This window comes from Scylla paramamosain, chromosome 1, assembly GCF_035594125.1.
Source record: "Scylla paramamosain isolate STU-SP2022 chromosome 1, ASM3559412v1, whole genome shotgun sequence".
Classification (NCBI taxonomy): Eukaryota; Metazoa; Arthropoda; class Malacostraca; order Decapoda; family Portunidae; genus Scylla; species Scylla paramamosain.
Window position 1 is genome coordinate 9,805,001 of NC_087151.1, and position 20,000 is coordinate 9,825,000.

At 39.1% G+C, this 20,000-nt stretch overlaps 3 protein-coding genes across 7 annotated transcripts in view; 1 reads left to right on the plus strand and 2 right to left on the minus strand.

Moving 5' to 3' along the window:
- LOC135099821 (dehydrogenase/reductase SDR family member 6-like) overlaps positions 1-20,000 on the plus strand; it is a 158,395-nt gene that overhangs the window by 66,697 nt on the left and 71,698 nt on the right. For 4 of the 5 annotated variants that reach the window (XM_064002394.1, XM_064002403.1, XM_064002413.1 and 1 more), the window contains exon 1: positions 19,647-19,773. The gene's annotated coding sequence lies outside the window, so the exon portion shown is untranslated. Of the gene's footprint in view, positions 1-18,654; positions 18,742-19,646; positions 19,774-20,000 lie in introns of those variants that run through there. The other variant, XM_064002386.1, reaches the window with a different exon arrangement.
- LOC135099862 (anti-lipopolysaccharide factor) lies at positions 6,168-8,358 on the minus strand. The gene is made up of 4 exons (XM_064002477.1): positions 8,217-8,358; positions 7,063-7,229; positions 6,743-6,876; positions 6,168-6,444 (listed from the first exon to the last, which is right to left on the minus strand). The coding sequence occupies exons 2-4, from the start codon at positions 7,182-7,184 to the stop codon at positions 6,329-6,331; spliced, it is 372 nt and encodes a 123-aa protein (XP_063858547.1). The 5' UTR covers positions 7,185-7,229; positions 8,217-8,358; the 3' UTR covers positions 6,168-6,328.
- On the minus strand, positions 10,515-12,854 carry LOC135099853 (anti-lipopolysaccharide factor). The gene is made up of 4 exons (XM_064002466.1): positions 12,700-12,854; positions 11,749-11,955; positions 11,487-11,620; positions 10,515-11,205 (listed from the first exon to the last, which is right to left on the minus strand). The coding sequence occupies exons 2-4, from the start codon at positions 11,868-11,870 to the stop codon at positions 11,090-11,092; spliced, it is 372 nt and encodes a 123-aa protein (XP_063858536.1). The 5' UTR covers positions 11,871-11,955; positions 12,700-12,854; the 3' UTR covers positions 10,515-11,089.

The following is a 20,000-nucleotide window of genomic DNA, read 5'->3' on the forward strand; positions in this document are numbered from 1 at the left end:
TCTGAAGGTGTCACTGTTTTTTTCTTTTACTCTCTCTCTCTCTCTCTCTCTCTCTCTCTCTCTCTCTCTCTCTCTCTCTCTCTCTCTCTCTCTCTCTCTCTCTCTCTCTCTCTCTCTCTCTTTTATAACCAGCTACTGCCAATTATCTTTTCCGTATAAATTTTCGAGTCTTAAAAAGTACCGCCTTGAAAACTCTAAAACAAACAAGATAACTTTCAGAGCATTTTAACGCCTCTAACATCCACGACAATCAGTTATTTACACATTCACCTTCTCTACCCGTTTACAAGCGTACTGTCAACACGTGAGTTTTCTCCTTTAATTAATCGCTGAGTCACTACAAAAACACTCTTCCCACTGGTGGTTTATCATGCTGGGAAAGCCATTGCTCCATGCATTGTGATTCTCATTGTCACTGTCATTGTCACTGAGTTTTCTTTGCCACTGTCACGGCTCTCAATAGACCTATTAGGAGAGGATGGAGTAAGTGAGTGAGGGAGGGAGGGAGGGAAGGAGGGAGAGAGTAAATGTTGTCTTTGCCTCACAAGGATGAATGAAACCATGGAAGATAAGAGATCCTATTAGCGCAATGTCTATCCCACCTTGTCTGTCTTGAATTTTAACATTTCTCTCTCTCTCTCTCTCTCTCTCTCTCTCTCTCTCTCTCTCTCTCTCTCTCTCTCTCTCTCTCTCTCTCTCTCTCTCTCTCTCACCATGCTGCTGGAGTTCCGAGGTCCTTGTCACACAAGGGTAAGGAAGGACGCCACCTTGCAACCCTCTTCCTCTACCTGGCCTCGAGGGGCGCCACATATATACAGAATTAGGGTCACGTGGGCCAGGAAAGCCAATGTCAATGTGCGGGGTTGCCCATCTCAAGGCCAGCGCTTCTTCCCTAAACGCATTATGTTTATTCCTTTTGAGGATGATAGGTGGAAACAGGAGGGCGTGTTTCATGCTTGCATTTCCGCATGTTGGTCTGATGGCTTCCTTTATTTTCTGATGTTCTTTTGTTCTTTGCATATCTGAGGAAAGCGAGAGGAACTTAATATGGAGTCTATTAACCGGATTATCAAGTAAACTTTTTTTTATTTCAAATTCTTAATAAAACATTCTATGAGTTTCTGAATAAATTTTACTATTTTGTACATGGTGACGTTCCTCAGAATGTTTTGCTAGTGTTCTTATCGCTCTTGGTGGTGATGGTGATGGCGGTGGCTTCACCTGTTCTTTGCCTTGAGTTATTTAGTAACCAAGTGTTTGCAGCGGAAGATCACCATGTATAGCAAGCTGCATGTAAGCACGCATGACCGCTAAACAGTGTGTGAAGTAAAAACACTCAACGACAACCTCAACAACCTCTTCTGTAGGAAGCTTAGAATTAACGGTACAGTATAATGGGTAATTAACGTAGCAGGGAAGGTGTTGTTTTGCTATTACACTTATTATAGACAAGTCAAAGGGAAGTGGAAAAAGAAACGTTTTGGTTCTCCACATATATTAGTCCTCTTTATTGTGTTTAAGCCGCTGTTGTGACCTTGAGCGTGAGAGTGCGTTCACTTTTGTTTGTTTGTCTCATTTATCCTCTCTCTCTCTCTCTCTCTCTCTCTCTCTCTCTCTCTCTCTCTCTCTCTCTCTCTCTCTCTCTCTCTCTCTCTCTCTTTCTCTGAATTTACGCACTTTTCTTCTTTTTTCTTCGTTTTCGTTTATTTGATATTGTGGAATTGTTTGTTTAGTCTCTCTCTCTCTCTCTCTCTCTCTCTCTCTCTCTCTCTCTCTCTCTCTCTCTCTCTCTCTCTCTCTCTCTCTCTCTCTCTCTCTCTCTCTCTCCCCAAAACCTGAAGACGATCCGATAAAGTAATTGCGTTCTAACCAATCTCCACCAGAGAGAGAGAGAGAGAGAGAGAGAGAGAGAGAGAGAGAGAGAGAGAGAGAGAGAGAGAGAGAGAGAGAGCTTTTTCGCCATTTCTCACTTCCTTTAGTTTTATCTTGACAGGAATTTCTGGAACCTTTGTGCCTTGAGTCGTGATGGATAATTGACATTCTCTTGCACGCTTGCCTCTGATTCACTCCTCCTCCTCCTCCTCCTCCTCCTCCTCCTCCTCCTCCTCCTCCTCCTCCTCCTCCTCCTCCTCCCAACAGCCTCGTCTCTCTCGCCTTCCTCTTCCCTCTCCTTCCATGCTCTCCCCTTCATCCCATCCACAGCTCTCTTCTTGCGCTGATTTCTATTCATTCTTTTTCTTCTTCCTTTCCTTTCTTGCCTGTCCTCTTTTATATTCCAGTCTCCTTACGTTTATCTCCTTCCTCCGTCTTCGACTTCCTTGTTCCTTCTCTCCTTCCCGATTTCCTTGTCTTCCTCTTCTTGCACTGGTTCTTATTCGTTCCCTTCTTCCCTTTCTTCCACGTCCTCTTTGTCCTCTCTTTAATTCTAATGTCGAGTTTCTTTCGTTTCTCCTTCCTCTTCGTCTTCCTTGTCTCTCTCTGTCTCCTCTTCTTTTGCTACTTTCCTCCTTTTGCACTGGATCTTATTCACTCCTTCCCTCTTCCCTTCCCTTCTTATCCTCCTTGTTCTCTTTTCATCGCAGTCTCCTCGGGTTTTTCTCCTTCCTTCCTCATCGTTCTTGACTTCCCCTTCATCCTGTCTTCGTCATTTACTTCTTCTTACACAGATTTTTGTTTTCTCTTTCGTTCTTCCTTTCCTTCCTTGTCCTCTTTGTCTCCTCGCGTATCTCTCCTTCCCTCTTCCTCGTTCTTTTTTTGTCTCTCTTTCATCACATTTTCTTCGTTACCTCCCTCTTCAGGCACGGTTTCTTATTCATTCCTTCCATCTTCCTTTCCTTCTTTGTTCTCCTTGTTCTCTCTCTTATCCCAATCTTCCCGAGTTTTTTCTTCCTTCTCCTTCATTGCCTTTTTTGTCTCTTCTCTCACTACATCATCTCCGTCTCCTTTCTGTTTTTCCTTCTTCCTTGTTCTTCTCCTTCAGTTCATTATCTTCCTTGTCTTGTTCTTCTTCCTTCTTCCTCTCCTTTATATCTTCTCCCTCATCAATCTTCTTATCCTGACTCCTTCCACGTCTCCACCCTTTCTTTACTCTTCCTCCCTTTAACTCCACCCATGCTTCTTATTCTTCCGTTCTTCCTTCGTGCTGTTTATTCTTTCTTCTCTCGTCCTCCTCCATTCGTCTCTTATTATTGTCTGTGCTATAATGCCTTCTTCTAACAATAAAGTTTTCATTCTCTTCTCTGTTGCTTTCCATTACTTAACTCAATGTAATTTCTCTCGTAAATGAGACGCATGGATGGGTTGGCGAGGTGGTCGTGGAAGGCATATAGAGTAGTACATTCGCCTCTGCCTCGTGTGTTAGTTCATAAGCAGGACGCTCCATTGAGATGAAAGGTCACGTCTTCTCCTCCGCTTGGCCTTCATTGTTTCTATTCTGGAGTTTGTTTTTAGTTGGAGTTACACTTCCTGTCATCTTTATCTGTTTGTGTCTGTCTCTTTCTTCACAACTCTCTCTCTCTCTCTCTCTCTCTCTCTCTCTCTCTCTCTCTCTCTCTCTCTCTCTCTCTCTCTCTCTCTCTCTCTCTCTCTCTCTCTCTCTCTCTCTCTCTCTCATATATTTTAGAGGGAATACCCCACTTGCTTCACCACCACCACCACCACCACCACCACCACCAGATAACACTCATGTTACGTTCTTAGAAATGTTTATAAACAGCACGGCTCAGGGCATGCTCATCTCAGAACTGCGGTGGTGGTGGTGGTTGTGGTGGTAGTGGTGATGGTGGTGATGGTGGTTGTGGTGTTTGTTGAGGTGAAATGTTTTTTTTTTCTTTCTTTCTTATCTCGATAGTTAATTCTAATGTTCTTTGATATACTGTCGTCATGTGTCTTTAGTGGCGTTACATTTTTTTTCTTCTCTCTCTCTCTCTCTCTCTCTCTCTCTCTCTCTCTCTCTCTCTCTCTCTCTCTCTCTCTCTCTCTCTCTCTCTCTCTCTCTCCTTTAAATGAATATTCAGCACTTAATATTATTTTCTGGTCTCTTTTTATATGCACTTTTATTTGTTAATTTATTTATTTATTCATTCTTTATTTATAGATTTATTCTATATTTTTCTTTACTTATTTATATATTTACGTATTTACTTACCTCTTTGTTTGTATTTTTGTGTGTGTGTGTGTGTGTGTGTGTGTGTGTGTGTGTGTGTGTGTGTGTGTGTGTGTGTGTGTGTGTGCTAGAAGTCTGGCACGGTGCCTAACTTGGAACACATCGAGCATCCGCCCCGCACAAAAAAAAAAATATATATTTCCGCATGACCATCACCGCAACCTGTACCGCAGCCTCTATGCCTCTGTGTTTTGTCTGCCTACATTCGTATTTATTTATTCATATATTTTTGTTCTTTTTTTTTTTTTAGCATAAATCTTACACTCAATCCGCACTTGCAGACTCTCTTTGCATCTTTCTTCCTCCGTTAACGTTCAGTAAATTTTCTATTTATTTATTTTTTTGTGGCGTTGTAATTTTGTATCAAACAATTGTATAGCAAGATAGCTTGTCATAAATAAATAAATAAAGCTGACTAAATACAGAAACCTATTTGCCAGACTCTCACAATTACCTTCCTAGCTTTACGTCTCCGCTGCACAGAGAAAAGAACTTGTGGCCGAGCGATCAGACATCAGACAGGCGTTCTTGCAGTCTGCAGGAAACATTTAAACATTTGAGACATGTATCAGTGGCCAAACAAGTGTGTTATAATCATGTTAGGTGTTGTATTAAGGACAGTCTTTATATAATCAAAAAACTCTGCAGGCAAAAAATATAGTGCAAATTGATAGCTGCGATATAAACTAAAAGAAAAACCTAATACAGAATGAAATAACAATCACACAAATTACAAAATACTAGTTACAAAACAGAAGACTAGTTAAAAAAAAAAAGTATTATTAAAAAGAGTAGCATCGCCTTCTTTCGGTAAACTTACACACGAATTCAACAAATGCACTGCTTTGCAGCGCATGATTCTTTTAGTAACCTGATGTAACACCGCCATTTGCCAGCAATAATACAAACTTTTGGCTCTATTCTTTGGGGACTAGCACCTTCACTGGTTCTTTTTCTGCCTTTTTTGTAGCCAGAGCCAGAGACTTACATAAAAATAATAATAAAAATAAGAGAAAGTTTATCGATTTCACTTCTATCCGGCGGCGGCTTCATGAACTAGTAGTTAAGGATAATGGATGACGTAGACCGATGTGTAGTGCTTCGACCTCTTACCTCCAGCCACCTTTCAGCTCCTCCCTCGCAGTCTCATGAACGTTGAGCAGCACCCGCCAGCACCCACTACAAGCTTGCGTTCTGCCACTCACCACACAAATCACTTTCATTATTATTTTTTTTTTCTCCATCTTCAAGAGTACATTCTTCTATGGTGTGTGTATGTGGCTGCATTTGTCTGTAGGATCTTTCATGCGTGTTCCTATTATGTTTCAAGCATCGTTTTGTTTTGTTTTTCTAAAATCAAAGGACATTAATCACACCTGACAGTTAAACAAAGTATGCCTTTTTTGGGAGCTCTTTTATATCATTATCCACATTTTTTTTTTTTTTTACAGCTGTGAGTCATATATATATATATATATATATATATATATATATATATATATATATATATATATATATATATATATATATATATATATATATATATATATATATATATATATATATATATATATATATATATATATATATATATATTTAGACTCAGCGTCCAATCCAATCCCTCCAACATCTCACACACAATTAAGACTCGTGCAATAATTTTCATCTTAGGTTATTCTTAAAGCCTGAATCATTACGCAAGCATGAATCTAGTATATCTGGTTTATTTGAAGTCATGAAAATAAGATTTTTTCGTTTCTTTACGTTTGAACTAAATTTCAAGATTGTTTCCTTTTGTGTTTAATTGTATTTTTTTCCATTCTTTCTTTTTTTTTTCTTTTCGTTCATAAAATGAGAGTGTCAAAGGCAGACAAGAGAGAGAAACAAGAGAAAAAAATGGGAAGGAGGAAATGCATTATAGAAAAGGGTAACTTTCTCCTAACGCTACATGTATTTCCTTAATATGCTTACTTAAATGCCATCATCTAAAATAGCTTCATAGTTCATTTTTCTTTTTTTAATCAGTAATAATACAGTAGTAGTAGTAGTTATATAAATGGAAATCAAAAACATCCATTACAGGTCAGACACGAGTCACTTCCTCGTTGTTTTCACCCTCCTGCCGCTCGTCCTCCTCGTACATGAGAGTGTGCATCACTTGCCTCACCCCTTCAGCCAGGCGGCCGCGTTATTCTCCGTGATGAGTTTGTTTTGTAAAGCTTTGTACACGAAGTCCTTGATGGCGTCCCTGGCTGACCCCGACCTGCTCTTGGTCCTCGCTGCAAAACAAACGTAAGTTATATAACGCTGATATTGAAGGGCGCGGAAAGACACTTCTTCGGAACTGAATTTAAAAATTAGAGAAAATTACTATGAATTGATGCAGGTCATTTAAAGATTAATTTAAGATGGGAAATTATTTTTATCTTACATTTAAGTGAGGTTGTAAGCACTTGATATTATTATCTTTGGAAATTACTTTGTGTGTGTGTGTGTGTGTGTGTGTGTGTGTGTGTGTGTGTGTTTATGTAATGAGAAATGGACGCCCTTTCATTGAGCCCCCATACCAATACTTACAATTGCCCTCGAGATGTGTCCAGCCAGGACACCAAAACTTGCCCTCGTGGTACAGCTTAAATTTCCTGAACTTCGGCCTGCGGCGGATGTGGCAGGTGTGTCCCATGAAGTCCACTGTGTCGCTGTGCCACAGTCTGAAGTATGTAGTGTATGAATCAGCCAAATCAGAATTGTATAGATCAGTACACACCAACTGCAGAGCCGAGGGCCACGAGTGTATATTGGTTAATTCTATAATGTGAAGAAGTACCTGTGACTCTAGAGTTATGTATGCGTAATAATAGCAGTGAAAAGTTAGAAAAAGGTGAAAGGTAACTTACCCAGACAGCTTTCCAAGAATGGAAGCTACCAGAGCTTCATACTGAGCCTCGCACGGCTGGGGCATGTACAGGCACATCACCACCAGCGCCACGCACAGGCCGGCCATCACCTTGGTCCGCATCTTGAGGGAAGCTTGGTTGCGTCGTCCTCAATGTTTCTTCTGTCCCTGAAATGAAAGAAAGAAAAGGGATTTCAAATGTTACAAGCGAGGAAGAAGATTTATTTATTTATTTTATTTTTTTTTATTTTTTTTTTTTTTTTCAATTAGTGGTTCAATTTTTTTTTTTTTTTTTTTTTTTTTTTTTTTTGCTACGTGGAAGGAGGAGTTAGAAGTGAAATATAAATGCCACTGAAATGTTTTTATTTCCCTTTGCATAATATTTTTTTTTTTATAAGCACAATATTTTTGTTCCTACATTTTTTTTTATTATTATTTTAGATTGTATATCTTACACGTAAAGACTAAGCTTTGAGAAAAAACTATCTTTCGAAAAATAAGGATAAAAACTAGATAGGGAAATAAGCAGCACGCCAGAGAAAATTATGAGATTGATGACAGTACCTGAAAAGAAAAATTGAAGCGAAGGACTCTTTACTCCTTGGTTATAAAGGAATTATGGTGAGAAAAAGAGCCACGCACACACACACACACACACACACACACACACACACACACACACACACACACACACGACCAATACGGTATAGACATTTGGAAAATCTAACATAGTGGAGGAGTAAAGGATGGATTCCTAAAATTAATATAGAGATGAAAACTCTTATTGAAAACCAGGTATCTTCCTCATCCAGATTATTTTAGTCTTTTGTGCCTCTCTGGAAAAAGTTGTGTTTCTTAATGTCTCTCGTACTAGTGGTCCTCTTAAGATTTCTTCCGCGTCCCCTCGTGTTCTTTTTCTTCCAGACAAACGTCTTCTCTACTTATCTAGTTGGTCCACTCCCTTCATCTCTCTTCATCTTTCTTTTAGAAGGGCGGCCCATGCAAGGAACATTTACGCCCTACAGCAAAAGCTAAGTACTGGTAGACATGAAGGGATACAAGACAGTACGAACAGAGCTCATTTCCTACACACACACACACACACACACACACACACACACACACACACACACACACACACACACACGTCCAAACCTCTTTGTGGTGCCTTGGATAGTGACTCCCCACCGACAGAACCCAGTATCTATATATATATATATATATATATATATAGAGAGAGAGAGAGAGAGAGAGAGAGAGAGAGAGAGAGAGAGAGAGAGAGAGAGAGATTCAGTGTCATACAGTTGCGCAACTACGAGTAATGTCACCAGGATTCCCTGATGGTGTGTGATTTAGCCCAGGGAAGGCAGGCCATTACCAGGGAAGGCAGAGCCAATGTGTACGCTTCGTCGGATTAGAAATACGAAAAACGGCCAAGGAAGAAAACTTAGGAAAAGAACGGAAGATCGCATTCAAGAAGGATAAGAAAGTAGTACAGAATTTTGTGCAAAAGATAAAAGGGAAATGCAGCGAGGAAGAAATCAAGAAAATGCAAGAAATAGAAATCATAATAGCTTCAGTGATGAAAGGCACTATTAAGGAGAGAGAACCATTGTAGATAAAAAGACATTAATGAATAAATACAATTAAAGGTAAAAGAACATCATATAATACACGCGACAGCTTAGTGTTTCAGGAGGTATATTCGTACAGAATGCTATCTCTAGGATTTTTCGTTCAGCCAGTTTGACACAACCGGCGATAATACTAAGAAAATAGTGCGGGACTCTCGGAAATGTTGGTAGGCCTGCTAATCTAGTCCCACATGGTGCGTCAAACAGTTTATGTAATGACTGCATTTTTTTTCATACAAGTGTAGCATTTAATTCATAGCAGTGGATGACCACCAAAAAGCAATAAAGGAAAGCTACCTTCTTTATTAACAGATACACCTCCACGTACGAGTACCAACCCTTCCAAGATATCCTGTATCGTTACATTTCGCATCCATCGGTCATCAAAATAAAGATAGTTTTCTGAACGAGTGTACACACTAGTGCCCGGTGTGAGAGGGTAAAAGATGGAAAGAGAGATCATTGAAGAAAAGATTGGCATAATTAAATAACAAAAAAAGAAACTAAAAGCAGGAATAACATAAAGTGAGAAGAATAATGATGAAGCCTCCTTGATGAAAAAAAGAAAGATTACTGAAAATGAGATTGGCATAAGTAAAGAGCAAGCTAAAAAAGGAGAATAGCTTAAATACTCGTAGTGAGAAGAATCACAGTGAACGCACTTGATCTAAAGCAACAAATTAAATAGAAATTAATGCAAGAGCTATTGGGAATATATGGGAGAAAAGTTGGAAAAGAAAACTTAAACATAAGATATGAAATGAGATGAGATAAGGAAAATGTTAAAGTTAAGGAAAAATACAAAATCGGAATAGAAAATCGGAAAAAGAATAAACTTCTCGTATGACGATATATCATTACCAGTAATGATATTCCAAGCATGAGCAAACGACCTAACATTACGGTACGAAAATATAAATAAACAGGAAGACAACAAATGCCCAGTGTGTCAAGCAGAAGAGGAGATCACAGTATATGCTACTTAGTACAGCGTATGAGGAAGAAAAGGAAAAAAACATGAAATTGTATCACCCATGCAAAAAAGATACAGACCAGATGATAGAAAGCGTGTTAATGAGTTTGGAGGTCAAGAAGAAGCAGAATATATGAAGGAAAGGATATAAAAATGTTGAAATATACGAGAAGAGAAAACAGCAGCTAGATGCTAAAACTATTATTTGCTCAGTTGAACAGCATATGAGGAGGAGAGGGAAGAGATTATGAAATTGCATCAACCGTACAAAACAAGAAAGAGGTTCAGTCCTGGAAGCGTGTTGCTGAATTTGAAAGCCAAGAGGAAGCAGAATATGTGAAAGAAAAATAATGAAGTGTAGAAAATACCGAAAGAGAAAAAAACAACTAAATATTAAGCACAAAATGAACTAAGGAACAGCAAACAGAAGCGACGTTGTAAAGGCAACACCCTTCTTTTTCTTTACCTCATACTGTCAGAAGGAAACTAAAGGGAGCCATACGTGAAAAATATCCTGGTGATATTTGTATTTGATATAAGAGAGGGTAGCCCTGTATAAGTATATGAATGTGTGTGTCTCAGTGCTTAGTGCATGTGTGGGATTGTGGGTGATGTGTTAGTTGACGGATCATATGATTTTTTTATTTTTCTAACATTCCAAACATCCAGGACAGTGTGGCAAATGGAGATTGGCGGTGAGAAGAACGTGCTGAGGAAGAAATATTTCTGAGGAAACTCTGCAAAACAAGTCAGGAATAAAGTGTTCCATCCTCAGCCCGCGTCCCTCTCCACCATTCCATTCCACACATTGTTATTTTTTTCAGTAAGGAATATCAATCACACAGCAACGGTATATATACATATATTTATATATATATATTTTTTTTTTTACTAACAGTTTTAAATATTTAACAGATACAATGAATAACTGAGTGTCATTTTTTTAAGTCATGGCTGTTACGATCCAACAGCTCACGTATAATTAAGACTTACTTCACAACTTTTTCTTACCTTGTCCATACAAAAATGTATTTACTACAGTTATTACAGCCAAAACATGGGTGATTTTTCTTCTTCCTTTTATCTTACGTAGTTTATTTTATTTTTTATTTTTTTTATCTAATTGTAATATCCACTCTCATGTAGTTCCACTTTTGTGTTTAACGTGTCAAAGGCAGTGACGGTGGAGACTGAGGGAAAAAGGAAAAGAAAAATAAAGACGAGAATGCATTGAGAAATCTCGCAACAGTATTTGGTACTTTCTTCACATATTTGCTTTTCCATTGCCTTCACTAGCTCCTTAATTTTACTGACTTTGTAATTAGCAGTAACTTTCCTTAGAAAAATAATTATAAACCAGACAGTCACTTCCTTGTTCTCTTCGCTCTCCTCCTCGCACACTACAGTTCATTCCCTCTGCCTTAATTATTCACCCACACCGTAGCGTCCTGCTGTGTGATGAGTCCGTTCTGTAAAGCTTTGCGCACGAAGTCCTTGATGGCTTCCCTGGATGACCCCGACCTGCTCTTTGTCCTCGCTGCGAAACCAAACGGAGATTAGAGAGAGAGGTGGCAAGCGAGGATATTTTTTTTTTTTTTTTGGCTGACAAATCTAAAGGCCTCATGGTGTGTGTGTGTGTGTGTGTGTGAGTGTGAGTGTGAGAGAGAGAGAGAGAGAGAGAGAGAGAGAGAGAGAGAGAGAGAGAGAGAGAGAGAGAGAGAGAGAGAGAGAGAGACTAGAAAATTATATCATTATTTTCATATAAGAAAACCAAATTGACGAGACGCCGTTCTTTGAGTCCCCCCCACCAATACTTACACCTGCCCTCAAAAGGCGCCCAGCCAGGACACCAAAACTTGCCCTCGTGGTACAGCTTGAATTTCCTGACCTTAGGACGGCGGCGGAAGTGACAGGTGTGGCCCATGAAGTCCACTGAGTTGTTGTGCCACAGTCTGTCACAGAGGGAGAGGAGGAGATAAGACACGAAATTTAATGGTAAAGCAGCACTTCGATGACAGGTTTACGAAGCCCAAGCAGCTCTGTAGCTCATCGTAGTGGTAGATGGTGGAAAGTGACTTACCCAGTGAGTTTTCCAAGAACGGAAGCTATCAGAGTTTCATACTGAGCCTCGCACGGCTGGGGCAGGTACAGGCACATCACCACCAGCGCCACGCACAGGCCGGCCACCACCCCGGTCCGCATCTTGAGAGGAGCTCGTGGAGGGGAAGTAAAGGCTGCACTCGTTGATGAGAACCCGTTGGTGTTGCTTTTGATGATGTCGTTATTCCTGGATGAACAAAAGCGCTTCTCAATTTCACGCGTCAAGAGGAAGATATTGAAGGAGAAGCTATGGTAAGCAGAGCTGTTACTTGCTGATCACATTTTTCTTGTGTAAGAATACATGAAAAGAACAGACACCAAGAGCCTTGTTAGTTTGTAACGAGACTATAGGTTAATCTATCTGCTAGTAGTAACCTACGTGTGGAAAAACAGAACATAAAAAGAACAAAGTTTTCTCACTTCCCCGACAACTGCCAACAGGAGAACAATTTGAGAAGAACCTGGCGTATCTTGTAGGAAGTGTTTGCTTGGAAAGAGTTGAAGAAAGGGACACGAAAAATGTGGAAAGATGATCAAAGATAAAGAGTGAGTTTCAGTAAATGTCCCATTTCTCTAAATGTAACTTCAGTATTATGATAATTCTAACATTTTTGTCCTCTTGTGTTTTTTATTACTATTATTACATAAATTGCCTTTCTTAGACAAAAAGAAGACTAGACACTGAAATAAAACTTTGGAAAATAGTGATGTAAATTAAGTAGAAGGATATTGCAGGACGGCAGCGAAATGTTACGGACTGAAGACACAAACTTGATAAGAAGTGAAGATTAAGACGAGTATTTTTTAAGACCATGGTGATAAAGGACAGTGATGAGAAAAAAGGAACACACACACACACACACACACACACACACACACACACACACACACACACACACACACACACACACACACACACATCCATACTAACCTTCTCGTGGTTCCTCAGCAACTGAATACCTACCAGCGGACTCACACGTCTATATACTCGCTCCTTCCCGCTATTCACGCAACTATATGCCAGAGGAATTCCCTGGTGGTGTTATGTGGTTCGGGAAGGGCTCTGAGTGCGCGACGCGTCAGCCGAGGGGAATGTGTGGAGATTCCCAGTAATGTTTATCACTGAACGAAAAGAGGGAAGTCCTGAGGCGTGTTTATCATTGTGCTTGTGTAACTGCTTCACGGTCTTGATCACGGAAATATAATACCGTCTATCTGTGAATAAGCTATTGATCGTTCTTACACACACACACACACACACACACACACACACACACACACACACACACACACACACACACACACACACGCACATACACACTCACGCTTCATCCTCTCACTCAAGGAGAGCAGTTGGCTACTCGGCTATTTGTAGCAACTTCAGTAACCAGAGCGCGGCGCGGTTCTCATCCTGCTTAGTGACAGTCGAGGAAGTTACCACCGAGCTATTTAGAGCCATATTCTGAAACACTTCTGTGCAGCACCTCGACTACTTTTAAGAGGCTTTAGTTGAAGTGACACTGTTTTTATGATTCTACTGACAGATAAACAAGACTTCTCCATTGTGAACAGGAGAAACACTCTTTGAAAATAGTCGTGATTAAAGAGCAAAGTGTTTCTGAATACGAGTCTCAGAAGTGTGTGTGTTTTGTATGTGAGTATCAGTGGTTCATGAGAGCCACGCGTGTCTTTTCAACATCGTGGAAGAGTCATGCACAACAACAACAAAAATAAATAAATAAACAAATAAATAAATAAATAAAAAGAATATGGAGACAAAGAAGGAAAAAAAAAATATGATTAACTGTGAAGAAAAATTATCCCTGTAAAAGATATCCTTGATACTAAAAAGAGAGTGAAAATAATGATCTGACTAACTACACACCTACAAAAAAACTAAAAGAAATAAGAAAAATCATTATGATGTTATTACTTAAATTAATTCAGAGCTCATTTATTTAAAACTCTACGATACAATACCCACTTATAAGAAAGTTATACCCATAATATTTGCTCAGGCAGGGACGAAAACAAGTTGCAGGATCAAGACTGGACATTCCCGCCAGTGAGTGGTAGAGGGATCCATCACGACTTACATAATTCAACCCTGACTGGGGAAAAAGTCTGAAATTTTGCGGGTAATAAAGGTTGACTTTATATATATATATATATATATATATATATATATATATATATATATATATATATATATATATATATATATATATATATATATATATATATATATATATATATATATATATAAAGAGACAGAAAAAAAGAGAGAGAGAGACACAGAGAAACTGCGTGAAGACTTTATTTCATGTCAAGATTTTAATCTCTATGAACATTTCACAATAAAGAAGAAAAGAGAAGTAAAAACTTAAATAAATGTATAAATAAATAAAAAGAAAAGATATCCATTTCCTCTAAAGTCTTTGAAGCACAATATCACGACGAAGGGACAAAGATCACTACCTTCCACACTTCATTTATAGCCTTATTACGTCATGAAAACTAAATAATATATCAGGTACAAATAGCATTGCGCGCATGCACATTCTTGTGCAGTGAAGTTATACCCATGAAAGCTTCTTGTCTTATACAGATTCATTACCCTTGCGAAACTTGATCATACATTTCACTCATCCTTGGTTCCCTGACGCCTGTGTGCAGGGATGCCACCCGTGTTTTTCCCATCACTTCCTGTTTTAGCAATTCTCTCCTTTTTCTAATCAGCAGTGACGATGATAGAAGGTGGTAGTAGTAGTAGTAGTAGTAGTAGTAGTAGTAGTAGTTGTTGTTGTTGTTGTAATAGTAATTCGTTTATCGTTTATTGTCATATAACAGTTACATTCATGAATTAATATACAGACATCTATAATGCATTATTCTGCTGAGCACGAGCCCCCCAGCGGATATTAATTTAGTTCACATGTATCACATATGTTATACACATGTTCACATATGTATCATAATGACGGCAATAGTTTATACATGATAAATAACACACTTATAAAGACAAGTATCAGCAAAATATTTGAACAGTATGAATGCGTTTAGTTTTATTCTCTTACAACCTGACTCAGCAATTTATATAAATACTATTGTCTTGGAAAGAATTAACATTACTAAATGACAAAAAATCTAGTAATGAATTACAACATTTCGGGCCAAAACAATGTATAGAAAATTTATATTATGTTGTTCTGTATTGTAGACAGGCTAATGTTTCTTCTGATACATTGTCTGTGGTGAATAATTCTAAATTTTGTGTGTTGGTGCCAAAACCAGAAGTCCTTCGTTAGGAGACGCCATTCTATCCCCAATAGAGTAGGGGAAGCATAAAAACCGGAGAGAGAGAGAGAGAGAGAGAGAGAGAGAGAGAGAGAGAGAGAGAGAGAGAGAGAGAGAGAGAGAGAGAGAGAGAGAGAGAATATAAATCATAATAAAAAGTTAGAAGGCAAGAAGTAGGCATTCTAATTACGAGTGAAACAAAGTTTACTAAGGAGGTTGTTGTTTCATTTTGAGCCCGGGCCATCCCGACCGTAACGTTATTCAAACGCTAATATCTGGAACTGTGCGGCCGATCCTAACAAAATTAACACCACATGATAGCACAACTCTGTCAATTTTATATGATATAGCTTTCATTTCTTCTATTGGGTGAATTTAATGGGTAACTTTCAAAAAGTAGAAGGGTGTCGAAAATAGAATTTCTCAAAAACTACCCAACCAATTTTAATGAAACTTAAGAGGTGTCATGTTGCTATAATTTTAATAAAATTCCTTATGTTAACTTTGAAGTAGCTTTGCGCATGCGCGAGGCCTAAATTCCAACTTTTAACTAATTAACTGATCGAGCTCAATTTTTTTTAATAAGAGTAATACAAGTTATAACGAAAAAGAATATTAAATTTGCAACAATACCGCGGATGCGCAAAATACAGTATAAATTTTTTTTTGTAAAGTGACCGTCAGTTTTCTGCAATTTCCACGAACTTCCTTTTGTCTCAACGAGAACGGATACACATACCACTGAACACAGAATTAAATTTCCTATCCAACGGTATAGCACACCCAATAGGCTCTAGCAAAGTTTTGAGCTCGAGTGATTTGAATATTAGGCAAATGCGCGATGTGCACGGTGCCTGAAATTGTCGCCAACTGCACAGCTGCGCTCGTCAGTCGCCTTCCTGGGCGTTTTACTGGTTTTAGCAGTTTGAAATCATTACATAAGAAATGTGTAAAATCTGTAGAGTCCTGCTTCCCTCAGATTATCATGGTCCGTATCAATTTCTTCTGCGTTACAATGATTTCATTTGACGGCCACGTAGAGCCTTAGATGGACAAGCTGTGGATAGTCCAGGAACATGCTAGCAACATGATATTTTATTTTTAAATTATTGCGAAACTTCACCTGTAAATTTCACTACGTGTTTTCCGTTGTCATTATTATGAACTTCAAATTGATTATCCGATAATAATTTTAAATCTTCCAAGAACACCTTTAATCTGTTAACAAAAGCTTTTTCAAACACTTCACTGATCGAAGGTAAAATGGACACAAATCTACAATTTTTCATCGTTGTCATCATCCGGATTTAAATATTGCAATCACTTCGGCAATATTAGGCTAGTCCAGAAAAACATCCCTGCTGGAAACACAAATTGACGATGTGGGTGAGTGGGACACCAGTGAATTGTGGAGCAAGTTGAAGCAAGTGCTCTTTGTTTTTAAAGACTTAATTAATTGTTGACTTTTTCCCTTGTAACAGGATACAGGTTAAATCGTACAGAAAACTATCCTTACTTTCATGGACGCTTAATTTCACAGTTTAAGAATGATTCTAACATTTTCACTATAGCTGGTAAGCCTGGCTGTCTGAAACGTCACGAAGAGTGTGATGCGTATTATATCGTGATTCGAACCATGGAGTCGTGGGTCACAGATTTCAGATATCAAGATGGCGTCAGTTCATCTTCAGCATTTCATAGCCGTTTTGGATGGAAATCTCACGAGAAACGCGTTATGGTATTGTTAATCTGCATCTTGAGGGACTCTCGAATGCAGAAACTTCGAGATGCTTCGGTGCAAATCAGGGAGACCAACGCATCCCTCTCTCAAACATCTCCCATATTCCCTCGTCCGTTGTGTTAAAATGATTCGGATTACTGATAAACTTGCCGTGAAATTTATGTCGTACATTTGTTTCTTGCTGTGTGTTGGGCTCCGTCTTTAAAAGGTTCTGTCCTTAAAAACGAAAAATATTCTTAAAAACTTTTGCAGTGAGGTCACTTATTTTTCAGAGTAGTAGTAGTAGCAGTAGTAGTAGCAGTAGTAGTAGTAGTAGTAGTAGTAGTAGTAGTAGTAGTATGGGATCAACAACATTAAGGGAGAATGTGATATCTTATCATTACAGCCTTTTTATGCTGCATTCCGGGATTACCACTTCTAATATTACAGCAGATAATTTTTTTTTACACTGACTTTTTTCACCATTTCGCCACACCTGCGCCTACCGTGATTGTGGTGCTTCCTCTCAGTTGGTGATATTGAATAAGCTCGCTCTTTTTCATTGTGTGTGTGTGTGTGTGTGTGTGTGTGTGTGTGTGATTCATCTACGGTCGTCTGCTGGTCACCCAGTCAGTCGTTCCCCTAAGGAAAGAGCTCAGAGCTTGTACTGGCCGTTTGGGTAGGACTGAGATCACTCACACCACACACCGGGACAGCGAGGTCACAACTCACAACCCCTCGGATTGCATCCCGTACCTACTTCCTGCTAGGTGAACAGGGGGCTACACATAAGAGGCTCGCTCATTTGCCTCGCTGCACCCGGAATTGGAACCCGGGCCTTTTCGGCTGTGAGCCGAGCATGCTGTGTGTGTGTGTGTGTGTGTGTGTGTGTGTGTTGCGGCACCACTGTGGCGGGAATGACAACACGGGGGGAGGGCGGGCATCGAGTGCATGGAGAACAAGTCAAGGACGGTGGTGGGGTTTTTGCTCTCTCTCTCTCTCTCTCTCTCTCTCTCTCTCTCTCTCTCTCTCTCTCTCTCTCTCTCTCTCTCTCTCTCTCTCTCTCTAAGAGATGTAATTACTTGTGAAAGTGGAGATCCTTGGGTTTTCCATCTCTTCAAGACCACGTGCTAGGCAGAGGATATGGAGGAGGAATGCTTTAGATGGTGGAATCTTTATTACATTGGTTATATTTTCCTTTGTGTGTTTAGCAGGCTAGGAGACGAAGCACAGACTGAGCTAGACTGAGGATGTCGAAGAGGAATGCTTTGAATGTGGAATTTTATATCACATTTCCTTTATTTTGTTTTGTTTCTTTTAACAGATTGGGAGACGAAGTGCAAGTTTTGAGGTTAATCATATTTTCTTCTTGATTACATTTTTAAAGGAAAATGTGTTTGTCTGCAGAGTTTGTCGTATGAATTATTTGCACTTTTTTTCATTCTTCATGTAAAGCGTGCAGTTATAAGGAGTTAGATTTAAGTATAAAGGAACACACACACACACACACACACACACACACACACACACACACACACACACACACACACACACACACACACACGCACACACACACACACACACGAACACACACACACACACACACACACACACACACACACACACACACACACACACACACACACACACACACACACACGAAGACAGAGACAGAGAAACAGAGAGAGAGAGAGAGAGAGAGAGAGAGAGAGAGAGAGAGAGAGAGAGAGAAAGAGTAAAAAGAAACATAAATTAGTAACAAAACGACATGACATGACAAACTTTGCTCAACCACATAAAAAAACAACATGAAGTAAGAACAATTAGAAAAGAACACACTCATTTACTGACCTTTCTCTTCTCTCCCAGGTAGTGACCACCCGCCTCGGCTACACCACCTTTATAACCGCCGTGCAGCTGCGTGACTTAAAACAAACAAGTGCAAAGTGTCGTCTGGTAAGCTGCTTTTTTTCCCCTCGTCACGGAGAAGCCAGTGCCAGGCGGCGATGAGTCCAGATAACCTCAACGGAGTGTTTGGGTGTGCCTGGACACTGTTTACACTCCTGTTGTTGGAAACTTGAGCTCCGAAAAGTTGTGGGTGGGTGGGTGGATGTGGGTGGCGGTTGGAGTAGGTGTGTGTTTAATTATTTTACCTTTCGAGCATTATTGTCTTCAAACATTTTATAGTTTTCGCCGTGTTGTATCTTTTTCTTAACTTGTCTGTCTACCCTCCTTTCTACTAAAGCGTCGCTTAACAGGAGTGTCTAAGCTTTTCATCCCTAATCACATCTGTCTCATCGGTGCCGGCGTTAACTAGTATTTTATCTCTTTCATCTAAGACTCGTGCAATAATTTTCATCTTAATTTATTCTTAGAGCTTTTATCATTACGCAAGCATGACTTTAGTATATCTGGTTTATTCAAAATAATGAAAGTAAGATTTTTATGGTTTCTTTACGTTTCAGCTAGATTTCAAGATTTTTTCCTCGTACGTTTATTTAATTGTATATTTTTCTTTTCATTCTTTTTTTTTTCGTTCATAAAATGAGAATGGTAAAGATAGACAAGAGGGAGAAAAAAAGAGAAGAAAATGGGAAGGAGGAAATACGTTATAGAAAAGGCAACTTTCTCTTAACCCTACACGTATTTTCTTAATATGTTTAAGTAAATGTCATCATCTAAAATAGCTTCATAATTCTTTTTTTTTTTTTTTAATCAGCAATAATACAGTAGTAGTAGTTATATAAATGGAAATCAAAAACACCCATTACAGGTCAGACACGAGTCACTTCCTAGTTGTCTTCACCCTCCTGCCGCCGCTCGTCCTCCTCCTCGTATATTGGAGTGTGCATCACTTGCCTCACCCCTTCAGCCAGACGGCCGCGTCATTCCCCGTGATGAGTTTGTTTGTAAAGCTTTGTGCACGAAGTCCTTGGTGGTTCCCCTGGCTGACCCCGACTTGCTCTTGGTCCTCCCTGCAAAACAAACGTAAGTTACATAACGCTGATATTGGAGAGCGCGGAAAAACACTACTCCGGGGCTGACGTTAAAAAATAAGAAAATTACTATGAATTGATACAGGTTATTTAAAAATTCATTTAAGCTGAGAGATTATTTATATCTTACATTCAAGTGAGGTTGTAAGAACTTGATATTATTATCTTTGAAAATTGTTATTATTATTATTTTTTTTATTTATTTATTTGTTTATTTAT